The sequence below is a fragment of the Silene latifolia genome, chromosome 6 (assembly GCF_048544455.1).
Source record: "Silene latifolia isolate original U9 population chromosome 6, ASM4854445v1, whole genome shotgun sequence".
NCBI classification, from domain to species: Eukaryota; Viridiplantae; Streptophyta; class Magnoliopsida; order Caryophyllales; family Caryophyllaceae; genus Silene; species Silene latifolia.
The window spans coordinates 22,088,669-22,103,172 of record NC_133531.1 but is presented as its reverse complement, the minus strand read 5'-3'; the positions used below and the strand labels follow the sequence as shown (position 1 = coordinate 22,103,172).

Genomic DNA, 14,504 nt, shown 5'->3' with positions numbered 1-14,504 from the left:
ACCGGAACTTTGTTGACCCAGAACAGACCCCACCCAAAATGGCCCGATCTGAAACCACCTGACTCGAAAACGACCTAACAAAACACAACACTAATTGGATAAAAAAAAAACACTTAAAATGCTTAATTTAAAAGCACACTTAATATTGTTAATGTTAAAATAAAGAATCAAATATCAAAACTAAACTAAAAAATAGATAATAATATTAACGTACTTTTTTCGGTCTTAATCGTTGACCCGAAAATGACCGAACCTGAAATAACCCGCCCCGCTTTTACCCGAAAATAACCCGACCAGCATACCCGAAAATACCCGAAACCCGAAAAGACCCGACCCGACCCAAAATAACCCGACATTATGAGAGACCCGAACTGACCCGACCCAAACCCGACCCGTTAGCCCGTTTTGCCAGGCCCATACTTGACTTATCTTACTTAGACGAAAATTTGTGATTATTGAAATACAATTATGCAAAGTTCACTAGGCAAGAATGGCACAAATAGGATTATACATCCAGTTATATATAGAGCATCGTTTAACCAAGGTATAAGAATCCGAGCTTATATGTATGTATTTTTTTTTTTGAGCTAATTCAAAGTTCATATTTTTAATGTGTGAATGGATGATTTCCGATACTTTCTAATAAAGCTCATATTCTTTGGGGTTGTTTGGTTGCCTTCCAAATTCATAGGAATTGGAAAATCATGTGAAGTAGCTAAATGAAGGTTTGTTTGGTTGCCCAATTCATGGGAAGTAGAACTTCCTATGGAACTTCAATTCCTACATAATGTAGTAAGTCATTTACCTAGCCCCCCTAGGTAAGTGGGGGTTCCCACATGAATTCAAGTTCCCACATCCAACCAAACAAGATTTCTACAATTCACATGATTTTCAACTTCATATGAATTTAATCTTCCCGGTAATTGTATCTTCTCATGGTGAACCAAACAACTCCTTTAACATAAAGCTCGAATATTTTATTACAAAGCTCGGATTCTATACAATACAACGGGTACAACTGGTTGTATAATCCATGAATTGCAAGAATGGTCCCAAAGTCGGAATCCACATTTATTTGGTGGTTGGCCCATAATTATCGAATTAATTACATATTTATTAGACAAGTTGCCTTTGCTATGGAAAATAATACTACAATTTTTTCTCGTGTCAACTTGGAAAATAATACAGAGTATTGTTAGATTGGATTGCCGTGTAAGGGTCATAAATCTTTGTTAAATTCATTTTTTGCTACAAGACTCGAACTAAAGTCTATTGTTTTAAGGTATGTCATCGACTCATTGTTTATTCATCTTCTCCACGAACTAGAGTTTCATCTCGCCACATTGTCCGTTTGTTATTTAGCTTTTACGTATTTTAAAGAAATTAGTGAAAAATTAAAATTTTATATTTTTCTCGTTATACTGGTACGAATACTTAGTGATGAAGTTGGATATAAGCGTATCGTGTTAATAGTTTTCATTAAATTTACAGCAATTTAATTAATTGGGTTGTTAAAAAACATAAATGAGCTGAAGAAGGCATTGGTTAATCACTGCTTGGCTGCTTGCTAGTTGTATTGTTTAGCTTAAAGAGCAAACTAGTTCGCGAAGGATTCACCCATTGTGTTAATGTGTTTACCTATTAATTCTCATTGCAGACGGATAACTAGTTCTTGTCTTGTGCAACTTGACTAAGAAGTCGGGGCTAGGGGTGTTAATGAGTCGAGCCCAGCCCGATCTTGACCTTGCTCGGTTTGTGCTCATAAAGTAAAACTCGAGCTCGAGCCAATCTCCAGCTTACACGAGCTTGAAAAAATTGTGCTCGTTATCAAGCTTACGAGATTTAACACGAGCTCGAGCCTATATATAATTGTTGAATTTTCGTTTTTTCTCTCTCAATATTTTTAATAATAAGGCTTGAAAGTTTTATATACAAATATTGGAAAATCAATGAGATATCTTTGATATGTGTGATACAAACATATAATCATGACAAAATGAGTAATATCTTATTTAATTACACAAGTTCGAGCCGCTCATGAGCTTTCGAGTCGAGCCAACATTAGCTCGGCTTGACTCGTTAAACTCTCGAGCCGAGTCCGAGCTCGAGCTCGAGCTGAGCTTTGACCGAGCCGAACTCGAGTTGCTCGCGAGCTGTATCCTCTCATTAACAGCCCTTAGCCGGGCGGAGGGAGCTAGTAACATGGGGTTGCACATGTCACCCAACTCCAAAAAGTTTAAACATGCGAATATTTTTTTGTTACTCTGTTAATAAGTTTGTGACGAGTTAAATAAAATTCATTATTGATAAAAAAAACAAGTTATTTGTGATTATTTAGACAGTATGATTTTTGTCTTATCTATTCAAATAAGTGATATTTTACCCGTCAGAAATAAGTTTAATACGGATATACCCTGACAAAGAACACTTACGGTAAAAATATAGGCCTACTAAAGAATCAAAACACGAAAAGTAATAAGGGACAAAATGCTCACTTATAGACATACTGATCAACTTGAGATTATTGGATATGCTGACTCAGATTTTGGAGGATGTGTGGACTCAAGGAAAAGCACCTTTGGTTATGTGTTTGCTTTAGCTGGGGGGTAAATCTCCTGGAAGAGTGCTAAACAGACAATTATTGCCTCATCCACTATGGAAGCTGAATTTGTAGCGTGCTTTGAGGCTACTATTCAAGCTTTATGGTTGCGGAACTTTCTTTCAGGGATTAGCATTATGAATTCTGTTGCAAGGCCGCTGAAAATTTACTGTGATAATGTCGCAGCTGTCTTCTTTTCGAAGAAGGATAGATATTCTAAAGGTATAAAACACATGGAAATGAAATACCTATCAGTTAAGGAGGAGGTTCGGAAAAACACTGTGTCAATTGAGCACATCACGATTAGTGCCAATATAGGAGATCCTTTAACTAAGGGGTTACCTCCATTAGTGTTGCAAATTTGACGTTTTCTAATGTTTTCTGCGTGCTTCCTAGAAAAAGTCAAGAATTTGTGATTATTCAATTGTTTTTTTTTTTTAGACAACGGTTATTCAATTGTTTTTACCTTCTCAATTCTCAATTATTCATATGTGAAAATTTAAATTTCCCATTTCATCCCTCTTAATTCTTGCACATTAGTTTACCATCATTCTTCTTTGCTATTGGTGCCCACTATATTTTGAGGTAATCATGTATTTATTTTATGCATTACTTATTAGTTTGCTTTTAATTTTTTTTGCCAACCCATTAATCATAACTTCAGGTTCTTATGCTTTAATCCTTCATTCAATTTGTACAATTTATGCTTTATGTTTAAGTTAATTGGTAACTAGTATTAATGGTTTAGGATTTAGTCATGACGATTTTTGAAAATTAAGTTGTTTTAATGTGGTTCTTTGTCTATTTAATTATGTTTTCAGAATATTAAATCGAAATCAACTTATCTCCTTCTAATGTACCATTAAATAATTAAATTTAGAGTAAATTAATAACTTATACCTTGAATAAGTCATTTTTTTAAATCTTATACTTAAGATAACTTTTTTTCAAAACTTATACCAAAAATCCTATTTTCTTTCAAACTTAATACCGAATCTCAAAAAAAGGATAAAAAAGACAATTTTGCCCTCACTAATTAAGGCAACCACCCTTTCTCTACCACATTAAACCTCTTAGGGGGCGTTTGTTTCGCGCATGGGTATGGGTTTGGAATGAGGAATCATACCTGGGTGGTATGAGGTTGGAACTCCATACCTCATTCCATGTGTTTGTTTCAATTTCGAGTGGTATGGGTTTGAAACTCAATTAAAGCCAAAATATGTAAAATATAATATTTTAAATATTATTTTTTAATATTATAAAATCATGAAAATAAATATTTAATCTAATAACTATATAAAAGCTCATTTACAATATTGGCATAATTTTTATTTTCACATTTTTGTTTCTTTTAATTTGATACCTATGGGTATCAATCTCATACCCACCCAGGGGCGGATCTGGGGGGGGATAGGGAGGGCAAGTGCCCTCACGTGACAAAAAAATTTTTTTAAAAAAAAAAAAAAAAAAAAAAAATTTTTAAAAAAAAAAAAAAAAAAAGACGATAAACACAACACAGAGACAGAAATAACATAAACACAAACACAAAAATCAAAATAGAACCATAAAATCAAGACGATATTTGAATTTTAATGTATAAATGTTGTCCGCAAAATTTTTTTTTTTTAACTGTGCCCCCCCTTTACCCAAATCCTGGATACGCCGCTGTACCCACCCCCCTCCTTGGGTATGAGAAACTCATACCTCATGGGTTTGAGGTATGGGTATGAAACCCTTATGTTTGACAAACAAACACATGGTATGGGTTTGGCTCATTGCAAACCCATACCTCATACCTTTTGTGTTTGAACCAAACACCCCCTTAACCCACACATCCACAATAACCATCATCAAGAACCACATCTCCCCCGCTGGTAGCCTGACACCACCATCGATGCTAGCGCCACTGCCCCTTTGCTATCCTACTGTCGACGCCCTATTTTAGCCCCACTTTCAACCCGTCGAACATCACAGCCAACAAAAAAAATCCAATCCATATTTAGCGCACACACTTCTTCTTATCCTCTCAAGATAAATCAATCCATCATCGTCGCTATCATCACCTCTCCGCTGTCGCTGCCCCATTGTGTTTTTTTTTTATAGTGTGGTGGTTGGAATGGGAAAGGTAATGAACTCTCCGGATCTGATTTCTAAAGAGGGATTAAAGACGTCTGAACCAGTTGACAAGGCTACTAACATATGGGATTTTGAAGGGAGCCCAAAAGATTTGGGGAACAAAAATACAACTCCTCATGTGAAAAAATCAATCAAACCACAGTTATTTTGTGCAAGTGGGCCTCCCATAGTTATTCTGTTCAAGAGAACAGCATACCCACATTTGACCAATATTTTGTCCAAGTTGATCAAATGTATAAGTTTTGTTTGATGTGATTGAATAAACATGGTGACCTTTTTCCACTTGGGTGAAAAGAGATGAGACATGGTGTTAATCGTTATAGGTTAGGGGTGGCAGTATGCGAGTCCACCGGTAGAAGGACATTTGTGGGTGGACCGATGGTGGTGCTGATGGTTTGGAGTGGTGGTTATAGTGGATGTTTGGTTAATGGTTTAATGGAGGTGAGGAAAGGGTGGTCATGTTTAATTAGTAAGGGCAAAACTGTCATTTTTTGTCTTTTTTGAGATTTTGGTATTAAGTTTGGAAGAAAATAGTATTTTTGGTATAAGTTTTGAAAAAAAAGTTATCTTAGGTATAAGATTTGAAATAATGACTTATTCAAGGTATAAGTTATCAATTTACCCTTAAATTTATTACGATTAAATTAGTGTTGTGTGTCAAGTTTGTAATTTGAAATTCTACGACTTATATTATTATCTTATGTTATACGGCATTCGGCTACCCCATTTTTGAAATTTTGGCTCCATCCTTGCATGGAAGTAATGTTTTTTTTAATCAATTGGTCTTCCTTGTGACGGGTTACCATTTGTGGCGGATATTTTGTGAGATAAAATAGTAATAAAATGGGTTAGTGGAGAAAGGGGGCCACATAAATAGTGTTGCAGAGAGAGAAAAAGCAATTAGTCTCATTATAGACGGGTATATCCGTCTAAAGATGTAGATGGGTCAAATAATCTCATTTTTGCATGAATAGTAACCCCCACCATTCAACTTTGTTTGTCTTATTAAGTGGTCACATATTTGACTCATCTACAACTTTAGATGGATAGTGTCGGTCTAAAGTGAGATTTTGTTTTGAGTATCATCCAAGTTGTCAGCTGTTGCTGTGTACTAATTATAAGAGTTGTATTGAGATGAGTGAATAATTGTATATTAACAGAGGTAAGTTACATGAGTATATATACTAGAATACAATGAATTAACTAGAGTAAGTAAATAACTAAAAGATGGCAAATCCCATGGATTGAGGAATGTATACGACTAACATACAATTGTAGAGCTAATAGGATAATTTGTTTCCTAAGTTGGTGGAGAAGTAGTGAGTCGTGCTAAGGTTGTCACAATAGATGGTGGAAGCTTGACGAGCAGTGACACCTAGTTCAAGAAGCAACGATTGCAGCCACATGATTTCAGACGTGGTGTCGGCTACGCCTCGGAACTCAGCTTCAGTTGAGGACAGTGAAACACCCCGCTGTTTGCGTGATGACCATGAAATGGGATTGGACCCAAGATATACAATAATTCCAGTGGTGGAGACACCATCTTCAAGGTCACCTCCCCAATCAGCATCACAAAAACCGTGTAAGCATAGGGGTGAGTCGGCTTTGATTTGTATGCCCAGATGTAGCGTACCCGCGAGGTAACGAAGCAGCCTTTTTAAGGCTATCCAGTGAGTCGTGGTGGGATGGGTAAGGAATTGGGCTAGGCGATTTACAGGGAAGGCGATGTCGGGACGGGTTAACGATAAGTATTGTAGGCTACCAACCAAGGCACGATAGTCACTTTCATTTTCAATTGGTAAGTCGGGTTGTTTAACTAGAGGTGGATGAGGGAGCATGGGAGTTGAGGCAGGTTTTGTTGTGTGCATGTTAAATTTAGAAAGGAGGTCATATAGGTATTTGGATTGGTTCAGGTGTAACCCGGTTTTGGTGGGAGTGACTTCAACTCCAAGGAAATATGAGAGGGGTCCTAAGTCTTTAAGGGAAAATTTTGTAGAAATTTGGTGAATAAAGTCAGTAATGTGGGTTGTGTTCGGTCCGGTGACGATAATGTCATCGACATAAACTAAAACAAATAAGGTTTTGGAAGTGGATTTGCAAATGAACAGGGACGGGTCGGCAAGGGAGTTTTTGAACCCATTAGTGACGAGATAATTCTTTAGTTCCGTGTACCATGCGCGTGGTGCTTGCTTAAGACCATAAATAGCTTTGGATAATTGGCAAACATAGTCGGGTTTGTCGGGGTTCACGAAGCCGGGAGGTTGACACATAAATACTTTTTCTTCAAGGCGACCTTGAAGGAATGCGTTGTTGACATCGAGTTGGTGAAGATGCCAATGATTTGTAACAGCGAGGGTGAGGATAAGACGGATGGTGGTAGGTTTTATGACGGGACTAAACGTTTCGGAATAATCAATTCCGGGTCTTTGGTGGAAGCCTTTAGCAACTAAGCGAGATTTGTGTTGCTTGAGGCTACCGTCTGGATTATATTTGACACGATACACCCATTTGCATCCAACAACGTTTTGGGCTAAGGTTTTAGGGACAAGGGACCATGTGTTATTACGAATAAGGGCTTGGTACTCATCGAGCATGGCGTTGCGCCAACGTGGGTCGATAAGAGCTTGTTTGGTGGTAGTTGGGGTGGTATGAGGGGTTGGTAATGTTGCTGTTTTGGCGTACCTGGGATTGGGTTTAATGATGTTGTTGCTAAGACGGGTGGCATGGCGTGGAGGTGGTGGCGGTGGGGGCGGGGGGGGAGGGGAAGGGGAGGGTGATTGTTGTGGGGTGGAGGAAGGTGAGGAGGTGGGACTGTCGAGGGGTTGGGCAGAGGGAGTGGAGGCAGGGGTTTCGGGACTGGTAGGAGGGGTCTGGTTAGGGGGGTAGGCGAAGGGGAATCAGGAATGGTGGGTTCGGGTAAGGATGTGGTGATGGGTAGGTTGGGTATAGACGGTGGGAGGAGGGGAATGGTGAGGCTACACCAACGGTCGGGGGAGGGGATAGGAGTGGCAGTGAGTTTAGTGAGTTCAAGGGAAGGAAAGGAAGTTTCGACAAATCTGACATGTCGAGAGGTATAGGTTTTAGTGGAGATCGGGTCATAACAGAGGTAGGCACTTTGGGTCATGGAGTAACCAACGAAGATACACGGGGTTGATTTAGGGTCGAGTTTGTGGGTTGTGTAGGGTTTGAGCCACGGAAAACAGAGACATCCGAAGGGACGTAGTTTGTGATAATTTGGTGATTTATTGAAGAGTTTTTCATAAGGAGAACTGTTTTGGAGAGTTGGTGTAGGAAGCCTATTGATAAGGTAGGTTGTTGTGGATAGGGCGTGTGGCCAGAATGTCGTGGGTAGCTGTGCTTGGGTTAGTAGAGCAAGACCCGTCTCAACAATGTGGCGGTGTCGTCGCTCCGCGAACCCGTTGTGCTCGGGAGTGTGAGGAGGTGAAGTGAGGTGGGATATTCCGGAGTCAAGGAGAGACGGGTTTAACTTAACGTATTCTCCCCCATTATCAGAATAGAAACATTTAATTTTGGTGTTGAAATAGTTTTCTATAATTGCTTTGAATCGAGTGAAAATGGTGACGGTATCGGATTTATTTCGAGTTGGATATAACCAAAAATAGTGAGTGAAGTGGTCAACAAATAAAACATAGTATTTGAGGTTATTGTTAGACAGTATTGGTGAGGTCCAAACATCGGAATAAACAAAATCAAACGGAGCTTTAGACGTAATAGTGGAAACGGAAAAGGGGAGTTTGTGACTTTTATTAATGAGACAAGCAGAACAATGAGTAAAATTTGAAATGCATAAATTCAAAGAACGATTTAAATGTTGAAGTGTGGCGTTGGAGGGGTGGCCTAGTCGATGATGCCAAAGGTTGAATTTTGAAGTGCTAGCCGAGAAAGCTTGAGGCTGGTGAGTCGGTCGCCCAGGTAGGTGCCATGGTGTCGGCCCTGAAGAAGTACTCGCCCCGTCGAAGTTTCCTTAAAACAGAAAGAGTCGGGTGAGAAAATAGCATAAGCAGAATTATCTTTGCAAAATTGAGCAACTGAAAGAAGGTTACGCGAAATAGTAGGAACAACTAAGACATTAGTAAAAGAAAGGGAGTTTATTGAAAATGAACCAATATGAGTGATAGGGAGCGAGGAGCCATCGCCAATGACGAGATCGTCTGGACCTTCATAAGGAGCGTGAAGAGCAAGTGTGTGCAGGTCATTGGTGATGTGGTGAGACGCTCCACTATCAATGAGATAGTTGTGAGACGGGGCAGTGGTGGTTGTTGCCGTGTGGGCATGGGGTCGTTGGTGCCTAGGGGTGGGAGGAGGGAAAATAACAGTAGGATACAAACGCCTAAAGTCGGGACATGCGGAGATTACATGACCCGTGGTGCGACAGAATTGGCATTTTCCACGAAATGGGTTGGGTGGGTTGTTGGTGTTCTGGTTGTCGACAGGTGGGATAGGTGGGTTATAGGATTGACGAGTTTGGTTGGTGTTGGTGTATTGGCGAGGCTGATATGGTCGGTGTTGGGCAGCGTGGGCAGACGGGTTGAAGACAGTGGGTGATGGTTGTCGCTTTACTGTTAATTCTTGGTGAATTAATTTTTCGTGTAGGGCAGTAAAGGTGATTGGAACATCACGAGCGCGTACTGCATCAATGACGGGCTTGTATAAATCTTGGTCAAGACCGTTAATGATGTAGGACGTGATATCCTCGGGATCCATCGGCTTGCCAAGTTAGGCTAATTGGTCGGTGCAGGACTTGATTGCTAGGAGATAGTCGGTGACGGATTTATCTCCGAGAGTAATGTGTTTAAGGCGGTCCTTAATTTGTAGGATATGGCCTCGGGATGGGTTAGCGTAAAGGGCGCTAGGGTTTGCCAGGCTTCATGGGTGGTCTTGGCATCGAGTATGAGTGGACCGACAGAGTCGTCGAGGGTGGCAGAGAGGGCACCTAAGATTAGTTTATATTGACGGTACCATGTGTTATAGGCTGGGTTTGGGATGGGGTCGGGGTTGGGTTTGGCTTCTGTGGCGGCTGGTGTGATGGTGGAGGGTGGTGGAGAGGTGGTTCCATCTATGAAACCAACCAGGCCGTAGCCTTCAAGTAGGCGGGTCAGTTGGAATTTCCAGGTTCGGTAGGTTTGTTCGGTGAGTTTGGTGCACGACGGGAAGTGAAGTGAGAGTAGGGGTTTGGATGGTTCGTCGAGATTGGGAATAAGTTGGTTGTTGGATGACGCCATGGGTGTTTCGGTGGTGGCGGAAGCGTGAAAGAGAAGGGTTAGTATTAGGATCGATATGAACCTTGATACCATATAAGAGTTGTATTGAGATGAGTGAATAATTGTATATTAACAGAGGTAAGTTACATGAGTATATATACTAGAATACAATGAATTAACTAGAGTAAGTAAATAACTAAAAGATGGCAAATCCCATGGATTGAGTGATGTATACGACTAACATACAATTGTAGAGCTAATAGGATAATTTGTTTCCTAAGTTGGTGGAGAAGAGTTAGGTAGAATATCTTTGACTTGGCTTGATTGATTACTAGAATGATTATCTTTGACACTAATTTGTAGTCATTTATCATTGCAACTATTTTCAATTGTTTGCTTCTTGCTTTTGTGAAGCTTTTATATGGGCAATATCTTCCAAACACAGCTTTCATGCGGCGATGCCGTAATCACTCGCTGCCTGGATTGCATTGGTGGAAAATGGGAGTACGTGAGTGACCTAGAACATAATCTTAAACGCTTGGAGACGTTAGCTCATGAATTAAGAAGTTTAGAGAACGACATGATAACATGCATTAACATTGAAGAGAGACAAGGAAAAAAGTGTTTGGATCAAGTACAACTGTGGCTTTCAAGGGTGGATCTTAAGATAGACAGAATTAAAGGGCTCTTGGAAAATCGTCAACAAGAAACAAATAAGCTCTGCATTGCATGTTGTTCGACAAATTATGTTTCCGATTACAAGTTCGGGAAAAAGGTGGTGAGAAGATTGAAGGAAGTAAATGATTTAATACAACAAGGGAAAGAGTTCAAGGTAGTAGCTACTATAGCACTTCCGAAGCTTTGGTTGAGATCCCTTGTGAACCGACAGTGGGTTTGGAACCGAAATTAGACAGCATTTATAGCTACCTGTTGGATGAGGAGGTTGGTATTGTGGGCTTATTTGGCGACAGTGGAGTTGGTAAAACTGCTCTCTTGATGCAGATCAACAACAAAATATGCAATGAAACCAGTTTTGATTTGGTGATTTGGGTGGCTGTTTCAAAACAATTGAAGCTTGAAAACATCCAGAATCATATTGGAAAAAAGATCGGGTTTTCTGGGGATGTGTGGATTAGCAAAAGCCTTTCTGAGAAAGCAGTAGACATTTTGAATGTGCTAAAGACGAAGAAGTTTGTGCTTTTATTAGATGATATTTGTGAGTCAATTAACCTCACGGAAATAGGGGTTCCTCTGAGAAACTCAAACATGTCTAAGGTAGTATTTACGACAAACTTGGAGAAAATATGTACTCAAATGCGTGCTCAAAAAATTATTAAAGTTGAACCTCTGGGGCTTAAGGATTCTTGGAGACTATTCTCTGATATAACTGGCGAAGACACCTTGAATTCAAATCCTAAAATTTACCATCTTGCAAAAGAACTTGTTGCAGAATGTCGTGGTGTACCTTCTATCCTTATCAAAATGGCTCACGACATGGCTGGCAAAATGACACCTCTAGACTGGACTAATGCTGTTAAATCTTTGAGGAGGCCTATGGCTATGTCCAATACACAAGGTATATATCTGCAGTTTGGAGTTATTTTAAAATGATGGAATAAATTAAGAAAATGACTCACTAAATTTGTTTCTGTTTTCTACAATGAAGTAACATTTTTTTCTCGATGCTATTTTCGACACAATTTTCAATGTGGAGAATACAAAAAAGTCTCTTTCTTTATCAAAACCGGATTAAGGTTGTCTAGAATGAATAATAATTCCGTGTTTTTATTAATATCTAAAATCTTTGTGTATCTTGATTACTGTTACTGTGCACAGAAGAAATAATAGAAAACCTGATATCAATGGAAGACGAGGAGGAGGAGGAGGAATGTACAACCAGTACTGTAAGAGCTAAATTAGGAGAAAATATGTACCCAAATGCGTGCACAAAAAATTATTAAAGTTGAACCTCTGGGGCTTAAGGATTCTTGGAGACTATTCTCTGATATAACTGGCGAAGACACCTTGAATTCAAATCCTGAAATTTACCATCTTGCCAAAGAACTTGTTGCGGAATGTATTGGTGTAGCTTCTATCCTTATCAAAATGGCTCACGACATGGTGGCAAAATGACAACTCTAGACCGGACTAATGCTGTTAAATCTTTGAGGAGGCCTATGTCCAATTCACAAGGTATATATGTGCAGTTTGGAGTTATTTTAAAATATTGGAATAAATTAAGAAAATGACTCGCTAAATTTGTTTCTGTTTTCTTCAACGAAGTAACATTTGTTCCTCGATGCTATTTTCGACACAATTTTCAATGTGGAGAATACAAAAAAGTCTCTTTCTTTATCAAAACCGGATTAAGGTTGTTTAGAATGAATAATAATTCCGTGATCTTATTAATATTGTTTGTGCATCTTGATTACTGTTGCTGTGCACAGAAGAAATAATAGAAAACCTGATATCAATGGAAGGCGAGGAGGAGGAGGAGGAATGTACAACCACTGTAAGAGCTAAATTAGGTGATACAGATCTTGTATTTGGGAGTCCAATCACTGAAAAGACAGTAAGGAGATTGCCACAGTATGTGACTAGAACACGGATAACAGTAAGAGATTTAGCAGTTGCAGCATTGGATAGAGAAACGGAAGGTGGCAAGGATGTTGAGGCTCGTGAATATGTGAATTGGCTAAAGACGAAACATGGGAATGGAGTTGTCACAATCTGTCTCTTTTACAATGCTACCGGGTCAACCCTCCATTTTTCGGGGCAAAAGGATTGGAATGGGCATCTCAGTGAAGAGTTACATCCTAAGACGGTTGAGAATGGGCAGTGGGGTGTGTTTGTTCACGTCCATGACAGCTTTAATGTTGGTCGCGGTGGTTCAAGAGGAGCTATCGTTTACACTGGCGAAAATGCTTATGACAATGGTTGTGACTGGATGCTTGCTTGGGACAATACATCATACGACAATCAAGTACACGCCAAGGTTTTTACAGAAGTTAGATGGAAAGACCATTTCTTCATACAGATGCCATATATCTTCCACTTATTATCAGGCTCCGGTGCGCATCGTGAAGACAATCATGGTGGATGTGTCTCAAGTATTACCTTAGAGAATACCAGTGGACCCTTTTTCATAGCAAAACTCTCCTAGGATTTGGCTTATTGATCGCGGCCATGATACGAATTTTGTTTTGCGTGTTTTGTAACAATTGGATATGATTTCGAAATGGTTAATACAAGTTAAATCAAAAAACTGGTTGACCTGGTTTAAAACTCGTCTAATTATCAAAAGTATTGAACTCGGGTCTTGAAAATATAGAATTATCAATTAACAACAGTTAGTTCAAGTGATGGTAAAAGTTCTCTCACTCCAGCTGTGAAATTAGGGCTTCGATTCTTATCCACAACATAGTCATTCATTTTTTTTTTTTAAAAAAAATTTAGCAAACATCATGAGATTTAATTCCTTGGATTACTTTCATTCTGCACAAATTGTCATCTCGCTTTCGTGATCATTGAAGTTTCTTGCAAATAGTAAACTCCACCCTACACGTGAGGATGAGGTACTACACGACTATGTGACTACATGAAGCAATGAGTGTACTATGAATTGTTTCAATAATTCTCAAGGCAATGCGGTTGAGGACTCGTATTTGAAGTTCTAGAAACTTAAATGATGTGACTCGGATTTGGAATATGAACTCATATACGAGCGTCTCACATTACTTAGAGTTGGAGTAAAGGGATTGTATCATTTTATAAATTAAAGGGACTACACACCGTTTCTCTTATTATTATCAATTAGTTCTACTAGAACTTTCCTAGTAGTCGCCAAGTGGTCTGGTTGATTGTATCTACCCTGTTCGAGTAAAAGACCTATTCCCATATAAAGTGTAAAATTTTTGGGGTAAAAAGTTGCAACTTAGAATAAGATCCAAATTGAACAAATATTACTGTATATTATGAACATGAATTCGTAGAAAATTTGGAAGAACATGAGATTGAGATAGAATAAATCAAGGGACAGATGATAACTTGATGTATTAGGCAACTTTCATCCTCCAAAACAGGAAAAGAGAAGAAATTATAGGCCTATTTAATTCACAATAATCTTCATTTTAGGGTAAACGGAAAGCGGCTCTATGAATATTAAGTTAACTTGCACGAGTCACTTACGTTAAGTTGCATTTACGTATACCCACCCCGTCTAAATTACAAGTCTAAAATCACCTATAGTGTTTCATCATTTTGTAATTGAAAACTATAAGAGAGAAATGAAACTCAAAGTACTCCTACAATATACAAAAATCATACTTTGAATGATATCTAAATTAAGCATCACCGGGTACCAGTCCAACAAGAGTTGACACAATTTCATTTTTCAAATCTGAATTGGCATCGTTGAGTCTCTCCCTTACGACAAGATTATCCGTTTTAAATCCAATTGGCCAAATGATCAAATATGCTTCAATTTGCATTGCGTGTGTATTTGAAAAACGTTTTTATCAATGCATATCCTCTTTTTATCTCATCTA

General features: G+C 38.9%; 1 protein-coding gene across 3 annotated transcripts; it reads left to right on the top strand.

The window, feature by feature from the left end:
- Nucleotides 1-1,145: 1,145 nt before the first annotated feature.
- On the top strand, nt 1,146-13,363 carry LOC141586525 (23 kDa jasmonate-induced protein-like). 3 transcript variants are annotated; one of them, XM_074407782.1, is made up of 5 exons: nt 1,146-1,282; nt 2,543-3,184; nt 10,372-11,533; nt 11,794-12,150; nt 12,405-13,363. In XM_074407782.1, exons 4-5 carry the CDS (start codon nt 12,033-12,035, stop codon nt 13,118-13,120), a joined length of 834 nt encoding a protein of 277 aa, XP_074263883.1. In that variant the 5' UTR covers nt 1,146-1,282; nt 2,543-3,184; nt 10,372-11,533; nt 11,794-12,032; the 3' UTR covers nt 13,121-13,363. The 3 variants fall into 3 exon arrangements, with proteins under 3 accessions (XP_074263883.1, XP_074263884.1, XP_074263885.1); XM_074407783.1 differs by lacking the exon at nt 2,543-3,184 and having other exon boundaries at nt 1,161-1,282; XM_074407784.1 differs by lacking the exons at nt 2,543-3,184; nt 10,372-11,533 and having other exon boundaries at nt 1,161-1,282.
- Nucleotides 13,364-14,504: the final 1,141 nt, after the last annotated feature.

Bases quoted from the DNA above. Each gene is read 5' to 3' on its own strand.
- LOC141586525 (XM_074407782.1), top strand. From the start codon at position 12,033: ATGTATTGGTGTAGCTTCTATCCTTATCAAAATGGCTCACGACATGGT. The intron at 12,151-12,404 runs GTATATATGTGC...TGCTGTGCACAG, and splicing joins GCCTATGTCCAATTCACAAG to AAGAAATAATAGAAAACCTG.